The following is a 19,667-nucleotide window of genomic DNA, read 5'->3' as shown; positions in this document are numbered from 1 at the left end:
TTATTTGAACCAAATGTGAGCTTTTATTGAGGGATTGCATTTGAACGTTTTACTTGACACGACATGTGAAAAGTTAAATACAAGTAATTAATTATTATGTTTAGTCTTGATGTACAAAAACATTTTAATTGAAACATGAATAAATATGCTTCCTATGAATATATACGTATTCATATTTTCTCAGAAAATAAGTTTTAGTTCGCCACGTTTGGAGCATGAATTGCAGCACAAGTCGCTAGGTTAAATGGAATCTGGCCGCTGCATTCCAGCAAAGAAACATCAGATGGGAATTTCTCAGTGAGACTGGTTATTTATTATTTAAATACTTCTCTGCGGGATGTTTAGATGGGTGTGTGGATTGCCGTTCAACAAGCTCCCTCAGACGCACTGTGACTGGATGGTGGCGTTTCTTGTTCGGAGCTTAAAGACGAGGGATCGGTCACTTCCGGGGTCAGAACGTGGCGACACACTGGACACGTGCCAGACTGAAAATCATGAGGAGACAACATTCGGTAAATACAATAAAGTTATGTCAATATAAGCTTAAAGGGATAGTTCACCCAAAAATGAATTCGGTCATCATTTACTCACCCTCATGTCGTTTCAAACCTATTAACCTTTTGTTCATCTTCAAAACACAAGTGAAGATGTTTTGAATGAAACCTGAGAGTTTTATGTCCCTCCATTGAAGTCAACATAACCAAAATTTTTATGCTTTAAAATGTTCATAAGACAAACATTAAAAAAGTGTATGCTATGTAAGGATACAGGGGGTGATTTCGGACACAACCAGAAAATCAGATACGGGCAATGAAAGTTCAAAGGTGCTTGCTTGAGGCACGAGAACCAACGAGGTTAGTTCTCGCACATCAAGCTTCCGTTTTCCATATTTGATGAGCTAAATGTAAGTGCACTGACCATTATAAATAATAAAAATATGTTCATCATATGAAGTAGTCATGTCACTTCAGAAGACTTGGATTAAACCATTGGAAGCATATGGATAGCTTTTACAGTGTCCTTTTGTACTTCAAAGCATGAACATTTTGGCTGCATTGACTTTCAATGGATAGACAAAAAGGACGAGAGAATATTAAAAATATATTTAATCGTGTCCCAAAGATGAACGAAAGTCTTGCAGGTTTGAAACAGCACGAGGGAATGTAAATGATGACTGAATTTTCATTTTCGGTTGAACTAGCCTGTTTTTTTTGGCTCTTTCACAAGCTCCAAGAAAAACAGCAATACCTTTCTGAGCCAGAGAGTGACACAGAGTTTATGGAACATGTGGCGGCACGGAAGCAGGGTTGCAATCTCATCTTTGACGTATTCACAACAGCAGATGGCACAGCACTGCTCCTGCTCTGCAGAACCAAAGAGAATGAATGTAAAACACAACTCTGCTTTCCATCGTAAACCTTTGACACCAAACCAAATATTTAAACGTCTCGATCCAGTCACGCACACATCAAATTACTCATTTCAGTCATTAGGGGTGAAACTGAAGTCATTTTATGCTTTCCAAAGCAGATTTATCATCCCAAATGCTCTCAGGCTATAAAGTTGAAGTGGGACATTAGTGTGCGAGCATTACTTTTGCCAGCATTCAATCTGTGTATTGAGTTTTGTGAAAAACATGTCTCTTCTGGTGTTCGTATTGCACAAAAAAGGAGTACACAAAGTACTTCAAGTCAATCACTTAATGAGTTCGGATCTTAGTGCGTCTCATACACACTCAAGACTAAGATGTTCTTACAATTTTCCATCAGCAAAACACTTCACATGGGCAGCAGTGAGAAACAGGAAGGCAAATTATACATACAGTTCTAATGTCATGTCACTCACAATCATGTAACCTGCACACCCTGTCCAGAACTATAATGCAGCACAAAATAGAAGCACAGAGTCTGTCACTGTGCACAACTGCTATCTATCTATCCATCCCCAAGTTTTCATGTCTGTTAGAACCAGTTATGAACACTTATAATCTAATGCTGTGTTGTCCCCAATGCCATTTCATTGAAACTTTAACCCTTACGCTGTGTTGAAAACCCTGTAACATTGCTTGGAAATCATTCAGTATGCTTTATCACCACCAAATATTGAACTCAATCTTTTTGTCAGCCTGTTTTCTTTCAATTAGGACAGGTTTTGTATTTATTTTTTGGAACCGATGCTTGTAGGCCTCATTGATCTGAGCTTATGTACCTCAGTTTTTGAGAGAAAAAAAGCATTATTTGTGGATAATTTTGTCAATAGTCGAAAACTGAAAATTTCAAATGAAAAAACTAAATACTCTTACTTACGCCAGGCGACATTCCTCTAGGTACTTTAATATTGGTAAGAAATGTGTTGTTTATTCCAAGCGCGCTGTCTTTATTTTTCTGGGGCATGAGCGATGTCCCATTCGCAAATGAATCACTCTTGAGTCGATTCTGTTCAAAGACTTGATCAAACAAGTTGGCAAAACTGTCTAAATTGGTCCATGAATCAGTTTGAATTATTTGTTCAGTTCAGCACACTGAATCGTCAAAGTGGTTTTTCATAACAGGAAATATAAGAACATCAAGAGCGTTGATGAAGTGGACCTACAGTCAATTGAAAGCAAATCTGCAAATGCATCCTATTGTTTGCCAGCGATGAAGCGATGATCTTTATTAGTTGAAGATTTACTTTATCTGCGTGTGCGGTCTATGAACGATTCCACAGGTATAGCTACATTTTAATTTCATACATGTAATACATTTTACAACCAAACAGATTATTACGCTAAAAGTACACGATACCACTACTACAAAGTATGACATTATCAGTTTTTTGGACAAATACATTAAATAAGCTACCATTGTTGACAGAGTATGAAATAAACACCATTAATTCGCAGTAATTTGTGGGTAATGCCAAAGTCCCTTTAAGACATTTCACGGCGGCCATCTTTGAAACACCTCTCGGGCATGCAAGTGCAGCTCCTATCTTTGTGAATGGGGAAACATCAAATTCTCCAAAACTGTTCGCCAAGCTTACGATTAAATTTCATATTTGAAATCACCAATGAAATCCGCCAACAACTGTCTCATAAATTTTGTTCCTAAACACTCGAATAATGACAGAAAACGTAATTTTTTAGGCTGGATCTAGCTCATGCGCAGTGGAAGCGTGCGTCTGACTGACCATATAGGAATCTATGATAAGAACCGGAGCTTCTAACAGCAGTTGCAGTGACGTGATGACTTATTTAGAAGGCGGGACTTATTCAGCATTGCACTTTCCCCCATTCAAAACAATACGAGTGACGCGTCTTGTGTTATTCTATAGTCTTTGGTATAGTGCAGTGGCGGCGACCTGTTCATCTTGAATAGGAATGCCTTTGCTTAAACAAAGTTAACCAGTTTACACGCGCCTGCAGAAATACACATCTGATTATATTTTGGAGAACAGACAGAAGAAGATCCGTCAATATGCATTTGATCATTGTGTTCAGATGTTCAGTAGCGGTCATAAGCGCAGTCAAAATGTGAAGAGACTTCACTCCTCTCTGTCTCAGTGGTTCCCTTTACATGCCTTTAAACGCAAAACTCTGCAGGTTCACTTTATGTTGACATTGTCTAATAATCCAAATGTAGCTGTATACTGTACATTATTATACAAAGTAAAGGACATTGGGGTATTGGGGCTACAGATGAAATGCCAGAAATAATGCTTCTTCCCTGTTTGTTGTTTATCTATCTAAATAATATGTTATTGTATGGTTACTGAAGTAACTTTTAAGATTATTACTTTTATTTGAGTAGAGTTTTTGGATACTCTACCCACCTTAGTATATAGTCTGGACACAGGGATTAAAACATTTGAGGCTGAATATTCTGAATATGGTGTAACAATAAAATAAGGCACAGCCTGTTCTTTATATATATTACTCAAAAACTCTACTGATGCTGACTTCAGAATTGTATTATGTGCACTTTATGTATCTACAAGTAATGGCAGTAGTACCAATGTTTTCGGCATGCACGGTGATCTGTGGTAGGCAGTCGATGATCTGTTCAGTGGCGGGGGGGTGAGCCTGCTCCACATCTATAGCTAAAGACTCCAGATGAGCCAGTGCTGCCTGCAACACAACAAAACACATTAGCATATTTAATTTCCTCTGGATAAAGATAGAAGAGAGTTAATTATACGTTAAGCCTTACATTTCTAGTATGCGCTCTCATTGGCTGAAATCAATTAAGTTTGCTGGGCTTTCAGAACATCACTCAGCAACTGAGTCCAATTTCTCAATATTGTCTTTTTGGGTATAATTAAGATGGATCATTTATTTGTACAACTTAGCGGTTCATGCAAATACAATATTTATTTGTTCATGAAAAAGCAGCATTAATTATGGAAGACTACTATGCTTTCATCTCAATAAGAAATTAACAATAATAAAGTAAAACAGGTCTTGAGGCTCCATTTCAATTTGACCATTAATAAAAATGGGCCCTGATGATGTACAAAAGAAGCTACTCTTCCTTGAAAAAAAATTAATCTGACTCTTAATGCCCTCAAAACCTTATACAGTTAGACTGCAGTGATTCAAACAGCGATATCACAACACGATTACGCAAAATAAGGGCCCTCACCTCCATAGCCTGTGCGAGACGCTCCTCTAATGCCATGTAAGTGAGGAGCTGGGAATGATCCACGTAAGAGATTGCCTGAGCCATCCCAAAACCATCACCAAATTCATCAAGGAACCTGAACAACAAAGGACTTTAAAATACATCCTCTCTCGTTTCCTGTTGCAGCTAACACAATCAAAACGGTTAAGCAAAATGTTCTTATAATCATCAACGATTTTCATATTTTAGACATGCTTGGTGGGTTAAATCTCATGAAAACATTTTCAGGTCATGTTTCAACCCAGAATCAGGAAAAAAATTGATTTTGCATAAAGAAAATTAAGCCTATTGTTAGGGCCATGACATTATTTTCATGAAATTAAAGCATATTTTCCTCTCAAATTCACATTATTCATAAAAGTTTAATTTTTTTTTTTAAGTGAAATTATCCATCTATAAATTACAGGAACGTCTGTCTGTCTGTCTGTGTGCATGTCTGTTAACCACATATCTCTCAAACCGTTAGTCCAATGGATTTCAAACTCGACAGGTGTCTTGCTAAGGGCATGAGTAAGTGCAGTGCCAAGTTTGACGTTGTTTGGATGAGAAATGCTAAATATATCGTTAAATATATCATTTTTAAAAGGTTGTGGTTTAAAAATAAACATTCTGACATAAACACTCAGTCAGCTACACTGTTTACTTCTGAATATTATAGTTTGGTTCCTTCTGAATATTATAGTTTTCTTTACCAAGAAACCAACAATTACTAAAAACACACACAAAAACTGATTTTGCACGGACACTTTGCACTGCTCCCTGAATCGACGGATGTGGATGTAATTCATTGTGGATGTAATTCATATTCATTTGTGGATGTTAACTTAATCTGTAAATCAGCTATGCTGTTTACTTCTGAATATTATATTTAATTCTGGTGCGCTTAACGTTATCGCTACTGTGTACGTATAAGTATTTGAACACCCTGCTATTTTGCAAGTTCTCCCACTTGGAAATCATGGAGGGGTCTGAAATTGTCATCGTAGGTGCATGTCCACTGTGAGAGACATAATCTAAAAAAAAAATCCAGAAATCACAATGTATGATTTTTTAACTATTTATTTGTATGATACAGCTGCAAATAAGTATTTGAACACCTGTCTATCAGCTAGAATTCTGACCCTCAAAGACCTGTTAGTCGGCCTTTAAAATGTCCACCTCCACTCCATTTATTATCCTAAATTAGATGCACCTGTTTGAGGTCATTAGCTGCATAAAGACACCTGTCCACCCCATACAATCAGTAAGAATCCAACTACTAACATGGCCAAGACCAAAGAGCTGTCCAAAGACACTAGAGACAAAATTGTACACCTCCACAAGGCTGGAAAGGGCTACGGGGAAATTGCCAAGCAGCTTGGTGAAAAAAGGTGCACTGTTGGAGCAATCATTAGAAAATGGAAGAAGCTAAACATGACTGTCAGTCTCCCTCGGACTGGGGCTCCATGCAAGATCTCACCTCGTGGGGTCTCAATGATCCTAAGAAAGGTGAGAAATCAGCCCAGAACTACACGGGAGGAGCTGGTCAATGACCTGAAAAGAGCTGGGACCACCGTTTCCAAGGTTACTGTTGGTAATACACTAAGACGTCATGGTTTGAAATCATGCATGGCACGGAAGGTTCCCCTGCTTAAACCAGCACATATCAAGGCCCGTCTTAAGTTTGCCAATGACCATTTGGATGATCCAGAGGAGTCATGGGAGAAAGTCATGTGGTCAGATGAGACCAAAATAGAACTTTTTGGTCATAATTCCACTAAACGTGTTTGGAGGAAGAAGAATGATGAGTACCATCCCAAGAACACCATCCCTACTGTGAAGCATGGGGGTGGTAGCATCATGCTTTGGGGGTGTTTTTCTGCACATGGGACAGGGCGACTGCACTGTATTAAGGAGAGGATGACCGGGGCCATGTATTGCGAGATTTTGGGCACAACCTCCTTCCCTCAGTTAGAGCATTGAAGATGGGTCGAGGCTGGGTCATCCAACATGACAATGACCCGAAGCACACAGCCAGGATAACCAAGGAGTGGCTCTGTAAGAAGCATATCAAGGTTCTGGCGTGGCCTAGCCAGTCTCCAGACCTAAACCCAATAGAGAATCTTTGGAGGGAGCTCAAACTCCGTGTTTCTCAGCGACAGCCCAGAAACCTGACTGATCTAGAGAAGATCTGTGTGGAGGAGTGGGCCAAAATCCCTCCTGCAGTGTGTGCAAACCTGGTGAAAAACTACAGGAAACGTTTGACCTCTGTAATTGCAAACAAAGGCTACTGTACCAAATATTAACATTGATTTTCTCAGGTGTTCAAATACTTATTTGCAGCTGTATCAAACAAATAAATAGTTAAAAAAATCATACATTGTGATTTCTGGATATTTTTTTTGAGATTATGTCTCTCACAGTGGACATGCACCTACGATGACAATTTCAGACCCCTCCATGATTTCTAAGTAGGAGAACTTGCAAAATAGCAGGGTGTTAAAATACTTATTTTCCTCACTGTAAATGTGTGTATTTAACCGTTCAAGCGCAATAAGCCACGAAAGTGAACTGAATTCAGCACCTGTGTGCTTTGGATGTGAGCCACAGAAATCTGCCAAATTCTCTGTCGTAGTTTATTGTGCTTTTAATAACTCATAATCAAGCACATCCTGTTCCTCCTCATTCATCCAAGTTTCTCTGCTGCTCTACTGTGTTTAAGCAGTCCTGAGCTTCACGGATATATTTAGATACAGATAAATCTCTATCAATTGATATCGTCACATCGCGCAGCCCTACTCCGCGCCTCCCGACATGCTCTCGCGCCCCTGCTTTAAAGCAACCTATTGCATAAAGTGCTATTTAGATAAACGTGACTTGACTGGAATGCCGAATTGCAGATCTTGCGCAAACATATCCATTTCACTATAATCAGATGCTTTCTTGGCTGCGGTTTTCAATTTTATTGTTTGTATATTTTGTTATCCATCTAAACTTTGCTCCCAGGAGTGTGGGTGGCGTCAGATGTTCGCTAATAGTATACCGCAGCAAAAGGTATTTCCAACTTCTTTTTACACCCAATTGAAGAACGAAAAAGAACTTTGCTGCGAGTATATCGGGGGCTTAAGAGTTAAAGGATGACATTGCATCTTTATCTTGTCATATTTGATGTTGTATATTAGGTTTGTTGACCTCCACTCTGTGTCCAGATCTTCACTCATGCTGGAATCATCCTCCAGGTTATTGTTTCCATCCAGGATAAAGAGTCCAGGGTGCACAAACTGACTGACACCATCAGGGTCTTCATCGCTGCTGCTGCCCGAGTCCTCATTATACATCAGCCAGGGGATCTCGCCCTCCTCCAGAGGGGTCTGCTCTCTGAAGAACACCACACAAACGCACAGGACATCAGAAAAACACAACGTTTTTAGGGATGCCTCAATATTTTAGACACATTTAAAATGAATTAGACTTGTTTCATTCGGTTTTGTGTGACTAAAGATATTGGAATAAGAGCAGTACCACATGTACACATCAATGCTGTAGAGTGTAGACAGACTCGTTTGTCAGAAAGTGGAGAAAAATCTTAATGGACAAGTTATTAATCAAGACCAGACAACATTGTGTTTGTGCCAACATAGCCAGTGAGATTTGATTTTAAACTAAAATTAATGTTTTATTCAGCAAGGATGCATTGAATTGATCAACGGTGACAGTAAAGAAATTTATAGTGTTACAAAAAAATTTAATTTCAAATAAATGCTGTTTCTATTCATCAAACAATCCTGAAAACATTTAATCATTTAATCACATTACAACATTTAAACATTTAATCACAAAAAAATATTAAGCAGTAAATAATAATATTAAGCAACAAATTAGCATATTAGAATGATTTCTGAAGGATCATGTGACAATGAAGACTGGAGTAATGATGCAGCTTTTCAATTACAGGAATAAATTTTAAATATATTAAAATAGAAAACTTATTTTAAACTTAAATATGAACTGTTACAGCCTTGGTAAGCATAGGAGCATATTTTTTTTAAATATGTGGTCTAGTAAGGCAGCTCACTGGGCTTTGGTTCAATTATCCTTTATATTAAAATGCAAGATGCTTTTAAATGAATGTATCGAGTATGTTTAGGCTTTATCTCTATATGTAGTTTATTTCTAAATTCAATCAGCATACTCTCTGCCAGGCTTTAGAAGATCTAAACAGTTGTTCATCAGTTGTACTATACATTAAAAAGGTTTGTCACAAGTCATGTGATGGCACTCATTGTGATCAGGGGCCAGTTACATAAACTTTAACCACTATGTCAAGACTGTGTCTTAAGAACCAATCAGTCTTACTTTTCCAATTCAAATAAGCCAGATTTACTCTATGTAATTGACTTTAAAAAGTTGGGGCCAGCCTTGATGAAAACATTTAGATGACTAACTTTTAAGACTACTCTAAGCAGTTTATGCAACCAGTTGCAGGATTTTCTTCCAATATCAACCATCTTATAAGTTCCCAGCTAGTAATGACTACAGATTTTTAAAGTCGACATTTATGTGATGAAAGTCGAGTCGACGTCAACTAGTTGCTGATGACGTCACTGATGAACAAAGCCTGAACCTCGAGCTGAGACTCGAACGCAGATTCCCTTGTGCACAGCTATGGCATATGACACAGCGCTCCTACATAACAGCTTATTTTTATCAGTTCTTTTGTCTTTGGGTTGTTATATTTCTCACAGATTTCTGCTCGTTCTAAATCAGATATATATATATAAAGTAGCACATTAAAGATTACATTTATATGAGTGCATTAGTGTGACAGAGAGCAATTGCGTGTGAATTGCACCTGGCAGCATAATACTAATACTAATAGTGAAGCTGTGGGTTTTAATTACAAAGAAATATATGCTATAACTTTTCAGTTTCTAAGCTATTTTACTGATAAATCACCGAACAGTTTACAATACATTTCTGCGCCACTGAATGATTCTGTGTGTGCACGATCTTAACGTGATATGCGTGCTTATGAGCTGTGTAAAACGTGCATTCACGCTATCAATTTTGAGCATCCAGATGGTCTAATCAAACATATCTTGTGGAGCGCTCTCGGAGTATGCTTTTATTTGTCATTTTAACTGAAACAGAGCATAAAAGTGGACTTCAAAAATGTATTATCCTGTTGCGCCCTCTATAGACCATGAATGATCAGCGACTAGTCGACTTCAAGCTTAAAGCGTCATGGCAGACCATTAAAGTCGACAAGTAGACTAGTCTGTTCAACCCCTACCGGCTAGAATACAAATACAACGGCTATCAATTGATTAAGTTAATTTAATTTTTAAAGAAAATGTCATCCTTTTTTACCCAGATTACATGTACATAGCCTGTCAATATCATAGACTGTGAAAAAATATGGACACAATGTCCGTGACGTCACCGGTGGGTTTCTGAAGAGCAAAGTGAAACCCAAAGTGGGCGGAGTCGACCGTCGCCATCTTGGCAGCGCATCACTCCCGGATAACCGAAAAAGGTCAAAGAGGCGGGATTAGCTGAGGTGACGTGACAGCTAAGAGACAGCAGGCAAACGGCTTGTGGTGACAGCAGCAGCAATCCACCTGTCACTCAAGTGGCCATGCCCTTAATTATTCAGAACTTTAAGGCTTAATATAACTTAAACGGATGAGTTATACAAAAATTCACCCCCCTTACAGTTGTCATGAAGGGCAAAATTAGCTATATAGACCAAAACCACTTTTTGAACCAGACATGTTTTTTTTGGGGGCTGTAAAATTGGGCATATTAACATGGGGAGTACACATAGACAGTAAAAGAAATGGACACAGCGACCCCATTGGAACTCAATTGAGACAAGTGAAGCCCATTTTCAGCGATTTCTTAGCACTTCCTTTCCTGATGCGCAGACTCAAACCGAGCAAAGCGTTACACGGACCACGTGAGCAACCCGTCTGTCTTCTAGTAGCTGTGCCAAGAGAAATCTGAATCATTCCCTTCCGAATCTTGCAGAGACGGAGAGTGTGAGTAGGAGCTGTCCATAAGCTTTGAGCAGGAGAAACTTTTGCTAGGTATTCTGATTAATTATATTGTCATTTTGCCTCCACGTCCCCCCGATTGCCCGCGAGCTTCTCCTCCCGTCTATACGGTAATCTCTCTAGTGTGCGACAGAGAGTCGCGTGGTTATGACGCAATCGTTAGCCTACTTTTACAAAAACTGCTTCTACGGGTCCATAACATAAGCTACAAGGTAATGGAGCATTTTATACATTGTCGTGTATCTTTAGAAATAAATAATGGACAAATGGAGTCTTTAAACGCCTCAGATGTAAAGTTAGTCGCTGTCAAAGTGACGCCAAAATGAATGGGAGTCAATGGGATGCTAACGCAAGTGAAGTTCTGCTACAAAATGTCGGCACCCGGCCGACTTCAACTTCCGGTCGACTTCCTTCCCGCCTGGGAGTACATGGGATTGACTCTCTTTTGCAGCCTGTCTCTAGTGGCCAGTCGATGAACTGCAGTTTAAGTCACTTCCGTATTGGATTCAAGAGAGAAACCGGAAGCCAGGTTGACACTTGGTCAATATCTAAATAATGTACAACTTACATACTTAACATACTTTATGGACTTAATCTTACATCTGATGCCTTTCCTTACTGATGTTTGTGATGATGAAGAAAAAATCTTTTTTTTTCTCCATTGTGCCAAATTATTAACATACAGAAAGCCTGATAATTTCACTGTATACCATGTCAAAATGAATTATTTAATGTAAAATTAATATCATGCAACCACATTCATTTTTATAGCCAAAATAAAAACAATTACCAAATTTTTTTTAATGAACAGATATTTCAATGTTTTTTTTATATAACATTAAAAATCATTAAAAAAAATAATTTAAAAAAAACACTTGTCTGTGTCAATGACAGCCGTGTATTGATGTTATCCAAAGTATTACTAAAGTGTTTAGAGTTTGTGTGCTTACTCTAGAGCGAGGTTGAGAGAAGGCACTTCTTCCAGACCGCTGCTGCTTACAGGAGGCTCATCCATGCCAGGCAGAGTCTCCCAGCTTTCTTCACTTGTGCACCTCTCCTTCTCCAGCCCAGAGTCGGACGTCCACGAAGCCGACCACTCGCCCTCGCTGAATTCTGAGCTGCTGCTTAGAACACAGAGCAGGATGCACGCACATGCACACAAACACACACACGTGAGCACACCTCGTAAAAGTCAAGGTAATCCTCTTAGCTGAAGAGCCTTAGCATCCAGAATGAGCACCTTTGGCACCTCACTCATTTCCTGCTGAGTGAATACCTCATCAAGCATTCACAGTAAATAATGCCCAACTCATCCTTGACTTGCATTATGAGAGCGACTTTTCACAAAGAACCAAGTGAAAATGTTGTTCCTACATTCAACAGTAGTGATGTACAAAACTGAGAAGAATGACTATGCTATAGAAATATAATTAAAAGATTGAAAAATAGGTACCGGTTGCACACAAAATGTGGGAGCTAAATATTATGCTTTTGGTTGTTAGAATATGAATTAAAAATATGCTTTTTCTTCAACTGAATCGAAATCTAATAAATTATTATGCTTGGGGACAGTACGATTTTTTAAAGAAATTAATACTTTTATTCAGCAAGGATGCATTGAATTGATTAAAAGTGACAGTAGCCCCTTTCACACACACACACACACTTCTTTACTGGTAAGCAGTGTTGGGTAAGTTACTCTAAAAAAAGTAATTAATTACTACCTATTAATTCTTCAACAATATAATTAGATTACTAATTACTCTCTCTAAAAAGTATTGCATTACTAATTAGTTTCTAAATCCAATATCCACCTCAAACAGTTGAACAATGCAAGGATAGGCATGAAACTGCTCTTTTAATTCTTTCAAATAAATAATATAAAATTGCATGAATATTTCCTGAACTGATCGAAGTATTTAAATGGAGGTTATGAAAAAAAACATCCATTTTAACATTAGATGTAAAATTTGTATGTCAAATCCATTATTGTTTTATATAGAATTTTTATATAGTCTATACAGTATTTAATGCAATTACATCAGAAGTAATTAATTAAAAATACAGAAAAATTAAGAGTATCCCTTATTTTACTTTTTCACAAAAGAAAATGTAATTAAATTACAGTAATTAATAACTTAGTAATGCATTACACCCCAACACTGCTGGTAAGACATGTGTCTATAATATTGCAAAATAAAATAAATTCTGTTCTTTAGAACTTTGTATTTAAAAAAATGTCTCAGTTTCAACAAAATAATGTTTTCTATAAAATTATTAAAAAGCACATTGATAAGTAATAACGTTTCTTCGGTAATCAGAACATTAGAATGATTTCTGGAAAATCATGACACTAAAGACTAAAGACATTATGTAATAATATTTTCATTAATGTTTTTACTGTATTTTAATAACAAATAAACACAGCCTTGGCGAACATAAGACACTTCTTTCAAAAACACTTAAATATTGTAAAAAAAAAAAAAGATTAAAAAAAAAGTGTATAAGTTTATAACATCTAATATTCTCTCTCTAAAGATTTTCTGCTATTATTATGTAAAAACAAATAAAAAGAAGCTAAAAAAGGTAATGAAATCAATTTGTAACCCATTTGTGAAAAATGCCATGGTATAACCAACCACTAGAGTCTCATCATAGAGTCTGTGTTACTAATGACCAATGGCATTGATGCAAAGCTTCTCTGTATATATAATATTATGAAGCACATTTATTTTCATGCAGATTATTATTCTGTACAAATCTGTGCAATTAAACATTTTAGTACAATCTACTGAATTGAGATACATGCAATACATACTGTACCTTTCATCACCCTTTGTAGACGGCTCAAATTTCTCTCCAAAATTCTCTAGATCTTCCCAGATATTGTCATCATCATCCTCATCATCTACTTTAGCGTTGTCATCGTTCACACTTTTACTGTCCTTGGAGTAGAGGTCACTCAAGGTCATGGGTGGAAAATCAAAGAGAAACTCATTTTCAGGGCTTGTTTGTGCGAGGAAACCCGGAGGTGCCGAGCCACACTTGTTTCTGTCCGATGAGCCCGACAAATGGCTTACTTCCTCTTTTTCTGAACGTTTCCTCCTTTCAAGGTGGGTCTCGCTCGTCTGTTTGCGGATCTTTGGCCTCACAACCATTTCGGACTGTAATGTTTCTTCAGGGTTTGTTTTTCCTGTGCTCGTATAGGAAACGGCTCCAGCGCTGGCCGTAACCCCGTGACATTTCGGAGCTTGGTCTTCACCAACCAACAACTGACCAACGTTCCTATTTGCTTGTACAGTTCTTTGAAAATCTGGTTCCTCACAACAAAGTTCTGTTGAGTTTTTAGAAGGTGCCGTTTGCGCTGAACGTTTACTTGTTTTTGGAACGACATCAGGATGTGAATCATCAAGCGAATCTACATTTCCACCCAAATCACAAATACCATCAAGTCTCTTCTGAGCAGCCAGAGACGGGTTTAAACTCAAGTCCTCCTCCTCAGCTCCGCTACTGTCAGGCTCATAGGCATCAATGTTGATGTAACTCAGAGCTTCCGGGTTAGGCTTGCGGTCTTCATTAATGGGCAAGACTCTAGCTCGATCACTTTTTTCTATACCAGAACAATATTGTCTGTCGTATGGCACAACCCGTTCAGTCTTTGGTCTCTTGAAATGGTTGGAGGGTGCTTTTAGGACTCTACACAATGATGACTGCCTCCTGTTGTGGCCCTCTTGACTTGAAGCTGCGTTTAACTCCGAGCGCACCGAATTTGTGCATGATGTCGGGAGGATAGTCTGAAGCACTGAAGAAATGCTGGCCTTTGACGCTAGAGGGGAAAATGTTTCAGTTATTTTTCCTTCATTGGATAGAAGTTAAAGGAAAAATGAAAATTCTGTCATCATTTACTCACCCTCAAGTGGTTTCAAACCTGTATGAATTTCTTTCTTCTGATGAACACAAAATATATTTTGAAACCAGACAGTCGATGGACCCCATTGACTTCCATTGTACGAAAAAAAAATAATACTATGGAAGTCAATGGGGTCCATCACCTGTTTGGTTACCGACATTCTTCAAAACATCTTTTGTGTTCAGCAGAAGAAAGAAACTTGAGGTTGAGTAATGATGACAATTTTCATTTTTAAGTGAACTATTCCTTTTGTATATGTTTTGTATATGTAAGTAGGTATATCTGCACTATAGAGTGAAAGTCACAAAAAATGTCCTGGTTACATTTTTTCTCCAAATTCAAAAGAATAAAATAAGAAATTATACTTGTACTTTTGTGTATTAAGTTTCCTCCAAAATGACAATAATTACTGTAATTTAAAAATAACTAAATAAAAATACTCATTCATTATTGTAATACATTGATGATAATAATGTTTCCAAACACAATTATAACCTTAATTAAAATGAATACTACTGTGAAATAAACTTAATTAAACTTCAGTGTAAAAAAATGTTTTTATAAAGAATATATATATTATATATATATAATATATATTATGTTTCAATAAAGAAATTGAACATTTGAATAAATCTACATTTCTTATTGAACTGATTTTAATCAAATTACAGAATGACAAAAAGAACACTTTACTTTGCTTAATTGTCAAGAAAATGTCACCAAGCAAAAACAAGTTTTATACTCCAAACAACGGGCTTCTTTTTCTTTATGCAAAAACATGTAAATATTTTTTATATATTTTCCTTTGGTTTTAGGGGTGAAATATGACCTGGGCATTTCTTGACAATCACTCTCTCTATATAAAAAAAACACATTTCAAACTACTTTCTACCCACCCTCATCATTCTCATATATATTTGCATAATAAAGTCAGATGGTCTCCTACAGGGTTTCCATCTACACCTTTTAAAGGTGATGAATGCTCCACTCTAAAGCAGAACAACCCACACACGCATATTTCAGCTCTTTAAAACCCGTTACATTCCCAATATTACAAAGCTGTTTATTCACCATGAGAACCAGTGAAATCTCAAAATCCTTTCCACTTTCGCAGAGCACAGATTTCCACTTACTCAGGGAATTGCTAGCTGAAAGGAGTATTTTTTTAAGTTAAGTTTTTTAAATTTAATTTTAATACATTATAATATTTTAATACAATAATCAGTGACAACTAAGGCATATTAAAATGCTTGGCTTGAGTTTGGGGTGGGATGGGACAATCAGTTTTATCAACCAATAGCATTCATCACTTTTGCATTCCCTTTTTTCAATGTTTGTAGCAAGAAAATGACACTTCACCTTTAAAGTTGAGTAGCTCTTTAGTTTCATCACGCACTAAATGTTTCCATCACCAGCTGGTACGTACCCACTGCCTGGTCCTTTTGACTCCTCTCCATGTTCTGACAGTCTACACCAGATGTGGCTCTTTGTTTATCTGTAAGCGGCCGGAAGCTGATGTACGCGTGTCTCCGGCCGTATCTCCTGCCTGAGATGGTCTGGTATCCTCCTGCTGGTCTGGGCCACGCAGACTTTCCTGCCTCCTGACCCATTCCTACGAGAAACAGAAGATAAAAGGCTTGAGTCACAACAAAGGTGACTATATTAGAGTCCACAACAACGGATGTTAACGTTCTGTTCATTATAAGCACGCTGCAGTTACTACATGTCGTCTGCCACTTTAAATACTCGAGCTCTTTCAAATCTGGTGGATTCTGATTGGCTATCCAGTCAATGTTTTTATTGTTCATCAGATGGAAAAAAAAATCTGAATGCGATTCCAACAATATCACCATCATTATAGTTGTGGTGTGCACTTCCCTATTCTTACAGAATTAGAAAGATTATTAAAAACTAAACTTTGGGCCTTAAAGGGGCAATTCACTGGTGGAAAGACAGGCTTTTAATAAAACTTGTATAAGCAGTAGAAAAGTGAAACATTTTCTGAAATCTGTACTCATTGACTACAGAAAAGAGCTGTTGGGAGCCAAAAACAAAATCCCAGGAGAGGTCGAAAGTCCACCAGATGATGTAAAATGATGTGTTTTGCGACATCCTGTGCACTTTTGCTGACAAATAAATGAGGTTATTTGTGTACAGGTCAAATGGAGAAAGAATGAACAATTATTCATTATTAATTATTGAATTATTCACCAACAACACAGCAATACAAAGCTGGTTGAAATTCTTATCCTTTATGCATCCACATATTTTCTAGGGCCACTGTACAAAAGGCACATATATTATTAAATTATTCTTTTAAGTTAAATAAAGGCACTTCCTTTAGCTATATCTATTATAAAAATCGGTAACACTATTTTACAGTGTCCTCGTTACATGTAGGCCTACTTACCACAGTAATAACAGTAAATTATGCATAATTTCATGCAACTAATCCTCAACCAAATCCTACCCTAACCCAATAAGTTTAATATTACTATTGCTTAATATTACTCAGTACTTAAATATATAATAACACGGTATCAATGACACCTTAAAATAAAGTGTAAGCTAAAAAATTCTTTTTTTATGCATTGTAACTTAATTTGCACTTAGTCTTGTAACTTGGCCTTGTGATACTAATATTGTTGTGTCATGTGTGATGAATTGCTTGTGATGTTCCTCATTTGTCACTTTGGATAAAAGCATTTGTTAAATGATTCAATGTACCAATGTAAATGAAAACCTCAGTGTGTTTTCACCAGATAAACCAAACCACACACTTCATCCCAACATGTAAAAAAGTGACACAATGTTTTATGTTACAAGAAGAAGATTGAATTGTGACCAGTAAAGGTTCTCAATCTTCGATGCTGAAAACGCAGTAGTCTTTTAAGTACTGGTTCAATCTCTTATTAAAACACATGCAGTTTAGGTCTTGGGGCCTCTAACAGTCATGGGCGTTTGTTAAATACAGGAAATATCCCAAATGTGCAATGCAGTGCAACTCCAGGACCAGGATTAGAAAGAATTAAAGCTTTCTAACCTATGTCAGATCACATTAATGCTGAACAGAGCACGGAGGTTACTTAGCTCAGTCTGATCAAAACGCATCACTGTCATGTTATTGTTGTCTGTAGTTTGCAGCAAACACATCACATCCGTCAACATTACGCATTAAAGGAGCTTGACATATGCTATCGCTTGGCACATTACCTCAAAAGCAATCATTACAATATACAACGCCCTAAAACAGATTATTACTTCAAGAAACACACAAATCACATGATTCATTTGATCAGCTGGATCAATTCAGTCGACCACGGCCCTCATACAAGTTCAGAGCAGCTAACAAGCTAACTAATGTTTGTCGACAAGCGCCGCTGCTTCCTGGGCGTGGATTATAATGTTTGCTAACGCTTTTATTCCTCCAGTTTCGCGCAAAAAACTCACACAATGTTTTGGTTTATGAAATGTGTCGTCTGTTAAAGGACTGTACCTGTGTTCCTGGATGCCTCCTGTGTCAACTAAACTCTGCGAACGTCACCACGAAACTTAAGAGTCACGTGACACACGTCCACCAATCAACTGTGAGTATAATTGTCAGCGTTATAATCGGGTGCAGCTAGGCAGCTGTAACCCAACTGCAACACCACGTGTGCAATTTAAAGCCCACCTGGAAAACAAAGCTGACAGGGATGGGATCATGGGGATGGCGTTGAATGGAATGGGATGGAATGGAATGGAATGGGATGGGATGGGATGGGGTGGTGTGGGATGTTAAAGGACAGTAGGATTGTAATTGGAAGTGTTAGGAGGACAGACATTGATATGTAAATTCAGGGTGGATTAATTGTATGGAACTGAAAAGGAATTGATTTCCAATGAAACATTTATTTATTCCTGGGTGCTTCATAAAATGTGTGTAGGCCAGAATATTTTCAGAAAAATACACCACTGCCAAATACCCTGAAACATAATATAATGATTGGAGGAAACATGGTACACATGATATAAATATTTTTTACCTGATTATCTAATAATTTATTCATTCATATGTTCAAATTATTTTAATATAATTAAATGTATAATACAATGACAAAAAATAAAAATGTAGTTATCGTGCATTCCATATTTTCACATTAAACCTATTAACCATATTATGGTTAATAGGTTTAATGTGAAAATATGGAATGCACGATAACTACATTTTTATTTTTTGTCATTGTATTATACATTTAATGATAACTAAATGTAATACCTACATGATAACTACATAAAGAAAATAACAAAGCAACACTGCTGCCCTGAAACATTAGAAATCTAAGGATTATCTAAGAATTTATTGAGACATATTTTAACTATCAATTAATTTTAACTGTCATAACATATAATAGGCTACATAACAATAAATAAACTTTTAGTTATCACAAAGTCTCTATTTTTACATTAAACCTATTAATATGAAGGTAATATAATGCCATACAGAATCGCATGCGCAGGGTAAGATTTGTGAAAGTGTACAAGATTGCAAGCGTAAATAAAATTTGCATGCGCAAGAGAAGATTTATAAAGGTGTAAATCGCCTTTCAAGTGTAGGCTATTTGCAGCATTTTACTGTTATTCGTGGTGTAGGCTAATGTATTGTGAAACTGCAGCTTCATGCTTACGCATAATAAATGTGTAATAAAAAAATAAACTGTTGCAAATGTCTAAATTACTTCTTTCTTTTAGCTGCGCTTACAGTTTAGGCACGAATCTCTCATTCACTCTCTGAGTTTTGCAAGCGCGAAGAGGAGGGCGGGTCCACCTTCTTCCCGTAGCCAATCAAATGAGCTTCTAGCTGACTCTCGTTTTACTCTTTTCTGATTGGTTCAATAAACACGCCAGTCTCCAGAACACATCTTTATCTTCATTTGGCTCAGCATCGTTCTCGTTGCCAAAATGGTACGTTTAATGCACACATAGCCTACATGTTAAATAAATAAATAAATCATGATTGCTTAATTAGCTGTGCACCATTAGACTGACTATATGAGATAATACTGAATTTCAAGCTGGTGT

The 19,667-nt window shown here is 37.1% G+C and overlaps 1 protein-coding gene across 2 annotated transcripts; it reads right to left on the bottom strand.

The window, feature by feature from the left end:
- Positions 1 to 18,185, bottom strand: pja2 (praja ring finger ubiquitin ligase 2). Of its 2 annotated transcripts, none has more exons than XM_084113315.1 (9): positions 18,103 to 18,185; positions 16,033 to 16,218; positions 13,520 to 14,522; positions 11,647 to 11,820; positions 7,833 to 8,018; positions 4,623 to 4,737; positions 3,994 to 4,108; positions 1,249 to 1,364; positions 1 to 485 (listed from the first exon to the last, which is right to left on the bottom strand). In XM_084113315.1, exons 2-9 carry the CDS (start codon positions 16,214 to 16,216, stop codon positions 366 to 368), a joined length of 2,013 nt encoding a protein of 670 aa, XP_083969441.1. In that variant the 5' UTR covers positions 16,217 to 16,218; positions 18,103 to 18,185; the 3' UTR covers positions 1 to 365. The 2 variants fall into 2 exon arrangements, with proteins under 2 accessions (XP_083969441.1, XP_083969442.1); XM_084113316.1 differs by having other exon boundaries at positions 11,647 to 11,817.
- Positions 18,186 to 19,667: the final 1,482 nt, after the last annotated feature.

The sequence above is a fragment of the Abramis brama genome, assembly GCF_963993115.1.
Source record: "Abramis brama genome assembly, chromosome: 5".
Taxonomy (NCBI): Eukaryota; Metazoa; Chordata; class Actinopteri; order Cypriniformes; family Leuciscidae; genus Abramis; species Abramis brama.
The sequence above is the reverse complement of the archived record's forward strand: the minus strand, read 5'-3'. Positions and strand labels throughout refer to the sequence as shown.